The sequence below is a fragment of the Sander vitreus genome, chromosome 11 (assembly GCF_031162955.1).
Source record: "Sander vitreus isolate 19-12246 chromosome 11, sanVit1, whole genome shotgun sequence".
NCBI lineage: Eukaryota > Metazoa > Chordata > Actinopteri > Perciformes > Percidae > Sander > Sander vitreus.
In genome coordinates, this window is record NC_135865.1 from 27,521,805 (window position 1) to 27,536,093 (window position 14,289).

Here is a 14,289-nt window from a genome sequence, read left to right on the forward strand (position 1 = left end):
CTCATTGAGGCTTTGTTTTGTTTCTGGAACATTGTGACTTGAATTTGGCCAGAGATGAATATGTGTGCTTGTGGAGGAATTCACTACTGGGAGCAAGAAAAACAACCCGGCCCAAACTTTCGTGAAAAAAACTGCTCTCCGAGGATGATTTTATAGCAAACAGACTCTGAATCAGCACGTATCCACGTAGTGCAAATGATGATTCAGATGCTTTAAGAAATAGCAAATAAGTTAGAATTTGAAATATTAAAACCCACTGTGTAACGTTTTGGAGTAGAGACAAAAGTGTATCATAGCAATTTAAATTTGAATTACTCAATACAATTATGCTAACAAAAATTAAAACTGTTGCTGGCAGATTGTATCAGCTGCTGCTAGTTGCTAGCTAGATAATTAAGCTAACGTAGTCAGTGAGACGGATGGAAACATAAAAAGCTAGCCGTTTTTGACCAACACACTGGCTATGTTAGCCTAATTAGCTAGTTAGCAACTAACTTGGACTTTTAAATGAAAAAAACTGCTATTTAATAACTTATTACTTTGGAGTATAAACAAAAGTGTATACAACACAACAGTTTGAATTTGATTCACTCACTAAAGTTTTGCCAATGAAAATGATCAGCTTCTGCAAACTTGCTAATTAAGTCGACGTAGCCAGGCAGTCGGTTGGAAACAGAGTCAGCCAGAGAAAATGTTTTCAACCAACTCACTGGCTACGTTAACTTATTAGCTAGCTTGCAGTTAAGTTAGAATTTAAACATTTTTTAAATACTTACTGTAAGCATTCATACTAAATATTATTTTGGAGTATAAAGAAAAGTGTATAACAGCAGTTTGAAACTTGACGCTATCAGGTAATCCAATAAAGAGCAGAGTTAGCCTACCTTTCATGACCGGCTTTAAGATAGTGAGGAAATACTACACAATGTTTAGTGTTTAACGTAACCTGTACCCCCACAAATTAGTGTAGAGAGTTAATGATATGCTTACTCTTGGCCATCGAAGTAGCGCTAAGTTTAGTTAAGGTCTAGTTAGGTGATAAGCTAGTTAGCCGGATATGCTAACGATTGCAGCTTACGTTAGCGCAGATAAACAGACTGTTAAATCTATTCGCTCTATGCAAAAGAAAAAAAGGCACCACACTCCAGAGAGGTGTTTCTGTTATTTAGCCTTTACTCATATATTATATATAAATGGGGTGGACCAAATAATAGGAACATCTGAAGTTTAACAGCCTCCAAAATAATCATACAGTTGAATCAACAACTCTCTTAAACTTGAACATTATAACCTTCATTAAGGGAGGATTTATAGCAGGACAGTTGGATTAAGCTGCATTACTTTTAGCCAGGCGTACCAAATAAACTGGCAACTGTAGATGTCAGTACTCTTATCTCTCTAACAATGCAAAAGCTGCAGAACTCCTTATTCATAGCAAATTTTATAAGGAAACTAAATCTACTTTCTACTAGTTCACCTGAGGAGAGCAGCTTCCTGCAGCAGTCAGAGTGAGCGTTCAAGGCAGCCAGGTGGAGAGGGAACATGTCATGGACTCCTCGTCTTTAGAGAAAGATACAGAAAGGAAACAACAGTCTCTTTTCAATCGGTACCTTGTTGTTGTAATAATTTAGCACAAATGTCTCAACAGGTGAACAAACAAACTTTGTGCAGTCTGCTCCGCTGGTGATAAGCGTGTTGATGAGGAGTTCATGACCGTAACGGGCAGCAATGTGGAGAGGGGTGTTGCCGTCCTTGTCCACACTGTCAATCTCCCCACCTGAAATAAAATGTCAATTTATTTATAGGGAGAATATGCAACAAGGCGTAACTTTAAGAGACAAAAATGAGCATTAGGGGTCTTACCATTCTGGATGAGGGTCTGGGAGCGAGTAAAGCGTCCGTGAACTGCAGTCATGTGAAGAGGACTCTTCCCGTCACGACTCTGAAGAAGGTGGAAAAAGAAATAAAAGCAACAGACTTCAGGTTTTATGTGAAACATAGATTTAGTTTTTAAAAATAAAAGCAACAATAATAACCCTTGTGGGGGATATGAATTCTCTCCAATATGGTCTTATTTCTTAACATATTACCTTACATAATTACAAATGCATTGTAAAATGCTAATGTTTAGCAATTCAACAAGCTAGCATTATCATGTCGACATGCTTACCCTTAGCATGATAACACACTAATGTGTAGCAATTTAACAAGGTAATATGATGTTGACATGCTTACAGTTAGCTACTATTTAGCTTGTTAGCATGCTGACGTTATTATGTTATCTCCAAACCTGTATTGTTTTTTTTGGGCAACTTGGAGGCAGCACAACAAGCTGTAAACATATCTCCTTATAAAAATTTTAATAGCGAACGTATTAGCAAACAGTTGCCTATTTACAAATCTAGCAAACAAAGCAAAATTAGTCCAATGTTCAAGTCCATTATTCACTCTTTTTTAGCTCTCTTTTGGTCTTCACCAACTCCATAGTGGAGCATTTAGCAACTACAGAGCCAGTTATTTCCCTCAGGTGTTGGTAGAGACCAAAAACAGAGCTAATAAAGAGTGAGTGAATATTGGACTTATATTCATCAGGTCAACACAAACACAACTCTAAATGAACGATAATGTTGCTCCAGGCAGACGTTCAGCCAGTGTACCTGTACGTTGACATCCGCCCCGTTGTTGACCAGGTACTCCAGACAGAGTGCTCCATGTGTGGAGGCGGCGGCAAAGTGCAGCGCGGTGAAGCCCTTGTTGTTAGCCTGGCTGACGTTGGCGCCATAATCAATTAGCTCACTGACGACGGCGTCCTGACCATTAAAACAGGCCACGTGGAGCGCCGTGTTCCCAAATGCATTGGACTCATCTATCTGTTGTCAGAGTGAAACAAGACTGGTTTTATTTGGCTGAGAAATGGTGTGTGTGTGTGTGTGTGTGTGTGTGTGTGTGTGTGTGTGTCAGTGTTGTTTGTACAGTGTGTACGTGTGTGTGTTGAGTTTGTGAATAGGTCCATAATAAGTGTTGGTATGTGGAGTATGCGTTCCTTCAAGTGTAAAACATACAAACATACTGAGGTAGTGAATCTGTGTGTGTGTGTGTGTGTGTGTGTGTGTGTGTGTGTGTGTGTGTTATATACAGTATACTTGTGGGGTCTGCACAGCCTTGTGGGGCCCAAAATGCTGGACCCCACAAGGTTAAAGGGCTGTTTGAGGGTTAAGACTTGGTTTTAGAATTAGGTTATGGTTAGGGTGAGGGTAAGGGTTAAGGTTAGGCATTTAGTTGTAATGGTTAGGGTAAGGAGCTAGGGAATGTATTATGTCAATGACGGGTCCCCACAAAGATAGTGAAAGAAGCGTGTGTGTGTGTGTAGTAAGAATTAGGTTTTTGTTACTTGGGAATGCATTATTTCAATGAGGGTCTTTATAAGTATAGAAAGACAAACGTGTGTCCTGACCTCCACAGCTAGGTTGAGCAGGTGTTTGACCACAGCTATCTGCCCACTGGAGGCTGCCGCGTGGAGGGGAGTGTATCCCCGTTTGTCCTTACAGCTGATCTCCGCCCCCTCACTCACCAGCAGACAAACCACATCCAAATGTCCTGCAGGGGGTGCACCGGAACACACAGCACATGGGCAAAAAAAGGAATCAGCTGTTTAATGAAGTTGTTCATGGACCAGAAGCAACACTAGAGCGATAAACCCATATTGTTTTTTGTTTTACAAACTGCACCTATTCTTTATTTTTTTGTAGTAATTGATTCGTCAGAAAACAGTTTAAAGTTTCATTATGTTCAGTGTTGGTCATCTTACTTTAAAAAAGTAATTAGTTACAGTTACAAATTACTTCTCCCAAAAAGTAATTGAGTTAGTAACTCAGTTACCACATTGTAAAAGTAATTAGTTACTCAGCAAAGTAACTGTGATGTTATTTTTTATGTTCTATAACGCTATTACGTTCTATAACATCTTTAACGTCAAAGATGTTTATATTAACTGATTGAAGAATAAAAACACTATATACAGAAAAATGGAGCGTTGCTTGTTTTAACAGAGTGGCTCCGTCTCCTTCACTGGAGCTCACGCTGGCTGCATTTGGGCTTGGGGTTGGGTTAGCAGCAGCAACAAGGGTCGTGTTAGCATGTGTTGATGTGAGGTGCTTCATAAGATTTGAGTTGCTTGAGGCAGACGTGGATAAAGTCTTTTTTCCTGGGCATAGCGTGCATGTTACATAAACATTCTTGCCTTTAATTTCAATGAGCGAGAAGTAGTGCCGGTACTTCCAGTTCGAGAACGCTACCTTTGGATTTCCCTGGCTCGTCGCCATTGTCGCTGTCTTGTGTTTAGTGGTAGTCAGAGCGTGCAGTGAGACAGCGTGAGCAGGGCATCCGCCCACCCAGCCAATCATCATCGCATTTGCAACGGTGTCATCATCCCCCCCCCCGCTCTCTCCAGGCAGCTGATGTGTAGCCAAAGCCTGACACCTCGCGCTTCATTCAACCAAATTGTAATAACGCGCCACTTTACATTCTCAGTAACGATAACGGCGTTGCAACGATGGGAAAATTAATTAATTAGATTACTCCGTTACCGAAAAAGTAACGCCGTTATACTTAAACGCCGTTACTCCCAACACTGATTATGTTACAGTATTCCAGAACCCATGGTGAAGTATTCGGTCTGCTTGTTTATTCTGTCCAAAAGTCACAAAATCTAAGAATTTCATTGCCAACGACCGCTTCTCTGTAATTTTTGTGTGCAATAATAAGAATTAACTTAAACTTAATTCATGCTGTTGAATTTGTGTGATTATTTAAAGTTATAATTTTGTAATCATTTCATTTCCCAGCCAGTGATGTTATCTGGTCTTTGATAGCAAGTTCATTGCTCAACTGTAAAATATCCTGCCTAAGGACATGTTTTTGTCACAATTACTATTTTAGGAATCATTTGAAAATATTTGGGGTTTTTAAGAGCTTGTGTAAATACAAAAAACAGCAGTTTTAACCTACAGTATATCTAACTTTGTTTGCTGTAGTGTTTATGTAAATGCATGTTTCGTTCTGTCGTGATAACTTTGTAAAATGATATGTTGTGTCTTGTTTCAAGCTCTAATTTAATAGCTTTTCGGCTGTTAGGTGACTCAGCGACTAAGCCACTGATTCTTTTTTTACAATGATCTATTTCTTGGAACATGACGTGTGATACATCTCTAACAAACTCCGTCTTTGTCTCTTACCCATGAAAGCTGCCCAGTGCAGAGCCCGGCCATCTTTCTTATCAAAGGCGTTGATGTTGGCGCCTTTCGCGAGGAGGAGGTTCACCATCTGACAGATGGAGGAAAAGTTAGTGGGAAATATAAGAAACATATATATGTGTTTGTATGTTTGTATGTGTCAGTGTGAGGATGTGTGGTGATGGTCTTTATATAACAGCATTCATCACTTTCACGCTCAGTTGTTGCTTAAACACCCTGGAGAGAGTGTGTGTTGGGCAGAAATAGAAGAAGTCCTTCATTCAGTTTGGCTTCAGAAATGTGCCGCCTCTCATTGTTAATTTTAGATTCAGCATATTTGTGAAAGGTTTCCCTGTGAGACGAGGCGTGTTTCAAAATGAACAACCCACTCAATACTGTAACCACAATGACACAGCTGCACTGGCCCACCTGTTTCCTTTGACCAAGCTACATCACAGCCTGTTTATAGTGAACTACACCAATAGGCTGTAGCAGGAAAATGGATTCAGTGCTGCAGAAAATGATTACATTTAAATGACAAAACAAGAAGTCAGTTTGTGTCTGCAGTACCTCAGTGTGGCCGTTGAGGGCAGCGTGATGCAGGGCGGTACGTCCGCCGCGGTCCGACACGTTGACGCTACTCAGCAGCGGGATGATGACCTCAGCGCATCGCAGCGCATTATTGGCTGCAGCCACGTGCAGCGGCGTCTGCCAGTTCTTGTCCCGCGCGTTCACATCGGCCGAGTGGCGGATCAAAACTCGCACTGCCTCCTGAGGAAGAAAGTCAATAAATCGGTTGAAATTATTTTTTCTAGCTAAAAAAAAAAAATAGAGTAATAATTCTCTGATTCCAGCTTCTTAAATGTGAATATTTTCTAGTTTCTTCTCTCCTCTGTGACAGTAAACTGAATATCTTTGAGTTGTCGACAAAAAAAAACATCATTTGAGGACGACATCTTGGGCTTTGGGAAACACTGATCCACATTTTTCACTACTATCTTTTTTGTGATTAATAATTTTTCATTCTTTCAAAAAAACATACAAGTTGCAACATGAACAAATCCCCCCCCCACCCCCCCCCCCCCTTCCGTCATCACCACACAACCAGACAAAAATCCACACAACAAACATAGACAACAAACCATAAACCAAATAAACATATGTATAAATGACAACACCATAAGCCAGTCATACACGTCTCTCCCCAGCACAAAGCTTCTTAGGAGCCCTCCAGAAAGTTCAGGTACTCCTGGATTGACAGCACCCCTTCATTCTTCCATCCCCTTAAAATAATCTGTCTGGCTATCATCAAACTAGTCTGGACCCTGTGGGTAGAGCAGGCATACATAAACATAGGAGGTTCATGCCTCGACGCAGAGGATCCGAATCCGACCTGTGACGATTTCCTGCATGTCTTCCCCCTCTCTCTCCCCTTTCTCACCTAGCAGTCCTATCCATTAAAGGCGGAAAAGCCGAGAAAAATAATCTAAAAAAAATTAAATAAAACTTCTTATGTGCTTATCCATCCTGCTTGGGATTGACCCATCTCCTTTTTCACCATTTTATGACATTTTATAGACCAAACTACTAATCAGTTAATCAAGAAAATAATCAACAGATTAATCAACTATTAAATAATTGTTAGTTGCAGCCCTAAACTGCAGTTGTGGGAATGCATGAATTAAGAAAGAAAAATGATTTCAGACACAGACTTCAACTCTTTAAAATATTCCTACCACACAAACTAACTCGGCCCTGAATGTATATGAAACCTTGGCACCACTAAAGATCATCCTCCAGCTATTTCAGCTATGTTGAATTACCTGTTTGGGCACTGGGAGCGATGGCGATTGATTTATTGCTTTGACCCAGATTCTTGATGCTTGCAAAGGTAAAGCTGCCCGACGCGTTTTGAGAACATTGTGTGAAATGTGCCGGGAGAGGCTGGAAAATGATGAGTGTGTGTCGGACTGTTTTGAGGTAAATATCAGTTCCCTACCAGTAAATACCAGCAGTTCTGCTGGAGTTGTTGTTTTGGAAGTGTAAGTAAGTGTAAGTGTAAGTGTAAGAGTGTGTGTGTGTGTGTGTGTGTGTGTGTGTGTGTGTGTGTGTGTGTGTGTGTGTGTGTGTGTGTGTGTGTGTGTGTGTTCACCTCGCTCCGAGATGCCACAGCACGATGGAGGGGGGTGAGCCACATATTATCTTTGGCGTTGACCCGAGCCCCTGCAACAACAACAACAACAACAACAAAAGGAGCACACAAGGCAGAAAGAAGAGGTGCAACGTCAACTTTACCAACCAAACACTCATAGCATAACAGTTGCAAATTTTATCTACCAACATTTAAAACCTTGAAAGAACTTTTTAATGTCAAATGGGAAAAAAATGAAGAATTAGTGAAAAAGTATATGCTGACATTAAAAGGCCTGTGTGACTAGTTTCAATTTAAATAGCAAGAACAGCGCTCCAAGGGTTTAACCACTTTGAAAGACTTATTTTAAGATGCAAATCCATTCATTAAAAAGGAAAATATTTTTTTTCAATATATCCAATGAAAAGACCAAAACCAACAACAAGTATTGTCTGTGTATTGAAACTCTGACAAAGCTTATTCCTTTGTGCCACAGAGCTGCATTGTTGTCCAGAAAATGTGTAAATAATAAATCAATGAGACACAGTTGGCACTGGATGGCATGTTCTACGAACACACACTGTAGTTTATTTTAAGACAACCCTGCATACACCGCCCTGCTGCTGTAAAAACTCACTATTACATCAAGTGTGTATTAATCTGTGGCTGAAAATAGTCCCCAACAAATGCACTACCTACTTCTGTTTGAGTAATGTTTGCTAAGAACTACAGCGACCAGCTGTTTCAGAACCACTTTAAATCCAAGAGCCATAACTGCACTTAATGCTACTTAAAGGAGAATTCCGGCCAATTTTTACGTTAATCTTGATCGCTATAAATATGCGTGTACTTTCGTTTGAAAAAAAACCCGACCCGAATCAGTGCAGGCAACACGGAGTAGTTGCAGCTACGTGTACAAGCTCCCACTGAGCTAAAACGGCAGTGGTCGGGGCAAGTTTTAGAGTGCCTTTGTGCCTCTTAACAGACACAAAATGCAATTAAAATGTCTGTGCAACATGAACAGGGCCCTTACGTGACAACAAGATGCGTTTTCAACTCAAACATTGTTTTAATTCACCTACCCTGTCTTGATCCTGCTGATAGCTAGCTCGCCCTGTTAGCTGCTAGCTGTTAGCTGCCGTCCGTGATAAGTGTGTTCAGCCAAAATATCACATCAGCAGTTCCGTGTGTATTTGTAGCTCATCCATTTTGTGTGTGATCAATCTGGTGTTGGTGAGTAGGAGGCTTGGCAGTGTCGATCGGTGTAGTAGTTAGCCGCGCTAGCAGGCACGACCTTGCTTCTCGGACCGATCGGCACACTGTTTACTTTTTCCTGCTACACCGGGACTTCAGCGCGAGACTACAGATAGCCTTCTCTAATGTTTCCATGTAGTTACATAGTCACTGATATGGCACATAGTGCTTAATTACATATTTTTGAGGGGGAATAAACTTAAAGTTTTCGTCGCAAAGGCATGACCTCTCCTCTGGAGGACGTAGCCAGACCACCGGGCGCTCACTGGATTGTTTTCGGGAGCGGGAGGCAATGAAGGCGGGGAGAAATCAGAAGTAAGGATGCCGGCCGGTCGGGCCTGCTGGCGCGGCTAAAACTACCACACAAATCGACACTGCCAAGCCTCCTACTCACCAACACCAGATCGATCACACACAAAATGCATGAGCTATAAATACACACGGAACAGCTAGCAGCTAGCAGAGCGAGCTAGCTGTATCGGGACAGGGTAGGTGAATTAAAACAATGTATGAGTTGAAAACGCATCTTGTTGTCACGTAAGGGCCCTGTTCATGTTGCATAGACATTTTAATTGCATGTTGTGTCTGTTAAGAGGCACGATTCGTGTCGGGATTTTTTTTCAAACTAAAGTACACGCATATTTATAGCGATCAAGCTTAACGTAAAAATTGGCAGGAATTCTCCTTTAATTTTCCAATACCCATACAACCTTGTTATTTAGTATGTCAGATAAAAATTTGTATGTATGTACCAAAAAAATAAAAAGTATGTCATTTAGAACGCAACCAAGACCTTTGGAAACAAGAACAGCTGAAAGAAAGGTTTAAAACTCACAGAGACAGAAACAAAAGGAAGAAGGGAATATATTGTATGTTACCAGAGAGGATGAGGAGCTCTGTGATCTCGGCATCGCCCAGGAATGCCGCTGCATGCAGCGGGGTGCGCTTCTCTGCATCCTGAGGGAGGAAGACGGTCAGTTGGTACTTGTTGCTTGTAATATGAGAAAGGCACGGGGTGGTGAACATCAGGACATTTTTACACCTAATATGATGCAACACCTTTAGATTCCACAATTCCTAAATTAGAGCTGGAGCTCCCCTAGCCTGACAAGCCAGACCCACATCCAGATGTTGGGTCTGGGAACTCACCATTGGCAGGGCTCAATCCGAGGGGTGGGATAAATGGGATAAATGGTCTTTCAAATAATCTCTGCACGCAATAGGATAGCGCTACAACCATGTGATTGGCCTGACCAGAATTAGGTTTTTCCAGCTCGCAATCCAATGGAGAGTGCCTAGACCCTCCTGGCTGCAAATTAAATTTGCTGCCGCTAGGGTGCGTCTAGATTTCTAGGCTAGAGCTCCCCTGCTCCTCAGACAGCCTGAGGGGCAGAGGCGAACAAATGAAATAAGGGCACCAGCTGCATGCAGCAAGTTTTATAGCATGTTGGGAAGCCAATAGGGCACTTTATTATGTTTTCTTGCACATTGGGCCACCTTGGAGGGCACTTCATCATGTTTTAGGTACCATAGGAGCATCCAAGAGGGCACTTTTGCAACTGGATTCTCATGATATCACGAGAGTCGCGGGATTACATATGGCACGAAAATCCATTTTGTCAGGCTCCAACCTAATGTGTCTGAACTAACCGCTTACTGAATCAATCAGCGTCCGGTGAGGACCTAATGGCAGCTACGGGCGTGGTTGTGTGTAGTCTATATCGACGACGTTCCACTTCCGGGATTGCTCCATAGCCACCGAAAATTCCACCGGATGTCCGTCACCTTCCTCTTTCTTTGTGTTGGCGTTCTAAACTCTGGTGGATTTCTGAGGACTATGGTTAACTGCTCCTCAGATCTCTGCAGGGTAAATCCAGACAGCTAGCTAGACTACTTGACTGTGACGGCCGCAACGGTTTGTTCAAAACAGCAATGGCGGACGATGGTTCATCCAATCACCAGCTAGGTTTTTTTAAAGTGCCGGCCCTTTCCCAAACAGTGTCCCAATGACGGCTTCTCAGATTTTGTGTTAACAAGTTATCTGGTGTGTCAGGTAAGGGCACCAGTGAGCTGGAGTACATTTTATCCTATAAAAGCCATACACAAACTCTTCAAAATCAGTTAATAACACAAGACCAAGCTTTCAGTAACTGAGTGTTTTTTTACATGTGGTGCTTGAAAATCAATTACAACAAAGTAGTTGTGTCTAGAGCTGCAAAGATTAATCGATTAGTTGTCAACTATTACATTAATCGCCAACTATTTTGATAATCGATTTCCGTCATTTTTCTTTAGATTATTTATTGGGGGGGGTTCCCTTTTTTTCAGAGTGACAGTGGATAGACAGGAAAGGTGGGAGAGAGATGGGGGATGACACGCAGCAAAGGGCCGCAGGTTGGATTCGAACCCGGGCCACTGCAAAGGACTCAGCCTACATGGGGCGCACGCTCTTACTGGGTGAGCTAGAGGTCGCCTTGATTTCTGTCATTTTTAATGAAAAACAAAGTAAGAATTCTCTGATTCCAGCTTCTTAAATGTGAATATTGTCTAGTTCCTTCTCTCCTCTGTGACAGTAAACTGAATATCTTTGAGTTGTGGATAAAACAAGACATTTGAGGACGACATCTTGGGCTTTGGGAAACACTGAGCAACATTTTTCACCATTTTCTGACATTTTATAGACCAAACAACTAATCGAATAATCGAGAAAATAATCAAAAGATGAATCAACTATGAAAATAATCGTTGCAGCCCTAGCTGGTGTAGGTAGGAGAGACAGCAGGACCCAACGGGAGAAAGCGCCGCTGAGCTGGCCTGGACCTGGGCAAGCCAGCCTTCTTTGAGAATTCTTTATCGATCTTTTTCCCTCCCTTTGTAGAATTTCTTTTTTTTACTTCAAAGATCGGCTACCTAAGTAATAATTATAAGGTAAAATAAACTCCCGTATTGAATTTGTGATTATTTGGCTAAAGAGTTCTATTTCTTTCTATCTACCTTGCTGACACAACCACTAAGCTTTATACCATTGATTGCGTAATGACGTCAAACATATGCAAATGAGCGTATGACGTCATGTAACGACTTTTAGCAACTTTTGGAGCTGGTGCTAGCGACTTTCATTGGAAAAGAGTTGGCAACACTGGTTGTTATGGGAAGTGAGGCTCTCCCGTGTGTAAAAAAAGTGCCGTAAGCGGCAGCTGCCGCAGACGCAGTGATGCACATGCTTGTCTATGGGTAGTGAAGCTACAGTAGTCAGTGTTTTATGTTCGCTGCAAAGACAAACTAAATCACCTGATTAATGCAACGTAATCACGACGTCTCCCGGCCATTTTTCACCGCAGAAAGCTGCTACCAGCCAGGCTAAAGCTAACATAGTTAGCCTAAAGAAACAAGGCGTCTGTCCCAACTAACGTTATGGTTCGGAGCTGCGACGCTGGAAACCACTAAAGACACTAATCTACAACAGCAGTCTGTTTCTGATATAACGTCATTTACACTGATTTAAGTGCTCTTGGATACACAGTTTGTTGAGGAGTGTGACATGCAGGCTCTGCATGCACAGAAAACCAACAATCATGATACATTTTAATCAATTTATCAACAACCAAAGCAGGCCCCGCTAGTCGACCACAACCTGACATTTAGAGGAAGCAACATGCATTATTAATATCATTCACTTTAGCCTGGATTGAGATTATATGAATATAATGGTGTCATGTCAGTCAACCAGTGTATTTCTTCCTAATTTCCCTCTCCAAAATCACTTCAGAAGAGTAATCACAGCCTTACCTGCTTTGGTTTTTGTAAAGCATTAAAGTTCAACAAAGACTGGTTCCCATAAGAACATTTCCTTTTTCATTTTAATTTTCTTTGTAGATGCACTCCTACAAAATCACCCCAGTAGTTGAGAATGATTTAGTATTTATAAATAGGGCTATTTATGTCCTCTTGTCTTTTTTTCATATTGCAATATATATCGCAGGGGGAAAAAAATATCGCAATGTAAGTTTTTTCCAATATCGTGCAGGCCTAATCTAAAGTGGATGACAATGCCGGTGACGTGGGAATGACCATCGCCAGACACAGGAGACTAAATACAGCAGAGAGCCCACATCCTGTGCCGCTCGAGTACAGGCATGTGCTATGCATCTATACCCATATGATGTAAATAAACGCAACACACGCTCTGAACTTTGGCTTCTCTCACTCCTGACCTGCGTCGCTCCTCCCCTCACCCTTGGGCGCATGCTCCAACAGGAAGTGGGGCCTGAAGACGACTTCCACTGAGCCAGGGTTTTATTTTAAAACACATTTGTTTACAGTGCACAGTGGTGGGGGAAGTACTAAATCTCAGTACTTAAGTAAAAGTATAAATAAATAAATAAATAAATAACCACAGACATATTTACTTTAGTAAAAGTAGAAGTACCACAATGACAACCCTACTTAAGTAGAAGTAAAAAGTACCTGATTGTAAATGTACTTTAAGTATTAAAAGTAAAAGTACTTGCATAACGACTTATTGTCTTAATCTTATTTGCATATTACCATTTTAAATGGTAATATGCAAATAAGAAAAAAATTGTTGGTTAGTTGGTCAGTGAAGGCACGGTGTCTAGCGACCCGTGATTTACAAAGGGCTGGTTCAGTTATTTTGATGCTGAGCTTCGACAGTATCCATACTGTCCACTACCACAAACAAGGCCTGGCTTTAAAAAAAAAAAAAAAGTCCTACCCTAAACCAGCATAAAACGGAAATATGTTGTTAGAATCGGAATGCGGTTGGTTTTATTCATGGATGTATTTTAGGACGGTTTTATTTAGAGGTGTGAATCTTCACTGATCTCCCAATTCGATTACGATTATCAGGTCAGCGATTCGATATCTCGATGCATCGCGTCAAAAACATTTTTCTATTAAAGCCATATATATTATATACATTATAGATATTTTACTTGACAAACTTGCATTGTCAAGTGCAATGCCCAAGCTTCAATAAGTAACTTTAGACTGGAATGATGAAGTGTTTGGATTTGTTTCTTTAAAGGTAGCTACCACGAAGGGTGACCTATTCTGGATTAGTCATATATCACCCTACTTTTAACCAGCAAATCTATGTAAAAGAAAAAAAAGGTATTGTTTACTGAACGATAACTTAAATGTACAAATAATATTTAGCAGTTAGATTGAATAAAAAAAAAAAAAAAAACATAACACAAATCACACCCTTCAAATATGCTAACTGCAATATTTCTTCAAATGATATTACACACAACTACCTCTTTACCCGTTTCTCTATCAGTTTCCACTTAAAACACTCCAGCTACACAAAATGATTCCTCCTTACAGCAGTTTCAATGTAAAACGTACTCAAACCCTATTAAACCACTGTGTTACCACACACCAGATAACTGCTGCAAAATGTAACAGAGTAAAAGTCAAAAGTATGCACTATTGATTCTACTTCAGTACAGATACGTGATAAATGTACTTAAGTGCAAGTATTTGTACTTTGTTACATTCCACCACTGACAGTGCAGCAGTACAGTGGAATAATGGTTACAAAGTATCATGTAGCATTTTCAATTTCAATTCTAGATGTTTTGACCTTTTATGAGCAAGAAAGAGAGAAGCACGTTGACATAGCTACCACGCCGCCTGATGTTATTTTGT

General features: G+C 40.9%; 1 protein-coding gene across 2 annotated transcripts in view; it reads right to left on the reverse strand.

Moving 5' to 3' along the window:
* Nucleotides 1–14,289, reverse strand: part of ankrd44 (ankyrin repeat domain 44) — a 44,156-nt gene that overhangs the window by 18,367 nt on the left and 11,500 nt on the right. For both annotated transcript variants that reach the window (XM_078262614.1, XM_078262615.1), the window contains exons 3-11: nucleotides 9,495–9,573; nucleotides 7,384–7,454; nucleotides 5,802–6,002; nucleotides 5,235–5,322; nucleotides 3,455–3,597; nucleotides 2,658–2,870; nucleotides 1,864–1,942; nucleotides 1,663–1,777; nucleotides 1,478–1,560 (exon numbers count right to left, since the gene is read on the reverse strand). In XM_078262614.1, coding sequence (XP_078118740.1) covers nucleotides 1,478–1,560; nucleotides 1,663–1,777; nucleotides 1,864–1,942; nucleotides 2,658–2,870; nucleotides 3,455–3,597; nucleotides 5,235–5,322; nucleotides 5,802–6,002; nucleotides 7,384–7,454; nucleotides 9,495–9,573 — 1,072 coding nt within the window. The remainder of the gene's footprint in view (nucleotides 1–1,477; nucleotides 1,561–1,662; nucleotides 1,778–1,863; nucleotides 1,943–2,657; nucleotides 2,871–3,454; nucleotides 3,598–5,234; nucleotides 5,323–5,801; nucleotides 6,003–7,383; nucleotides 7,455–9,494; nucleotides 9,574–14,289) is intronic.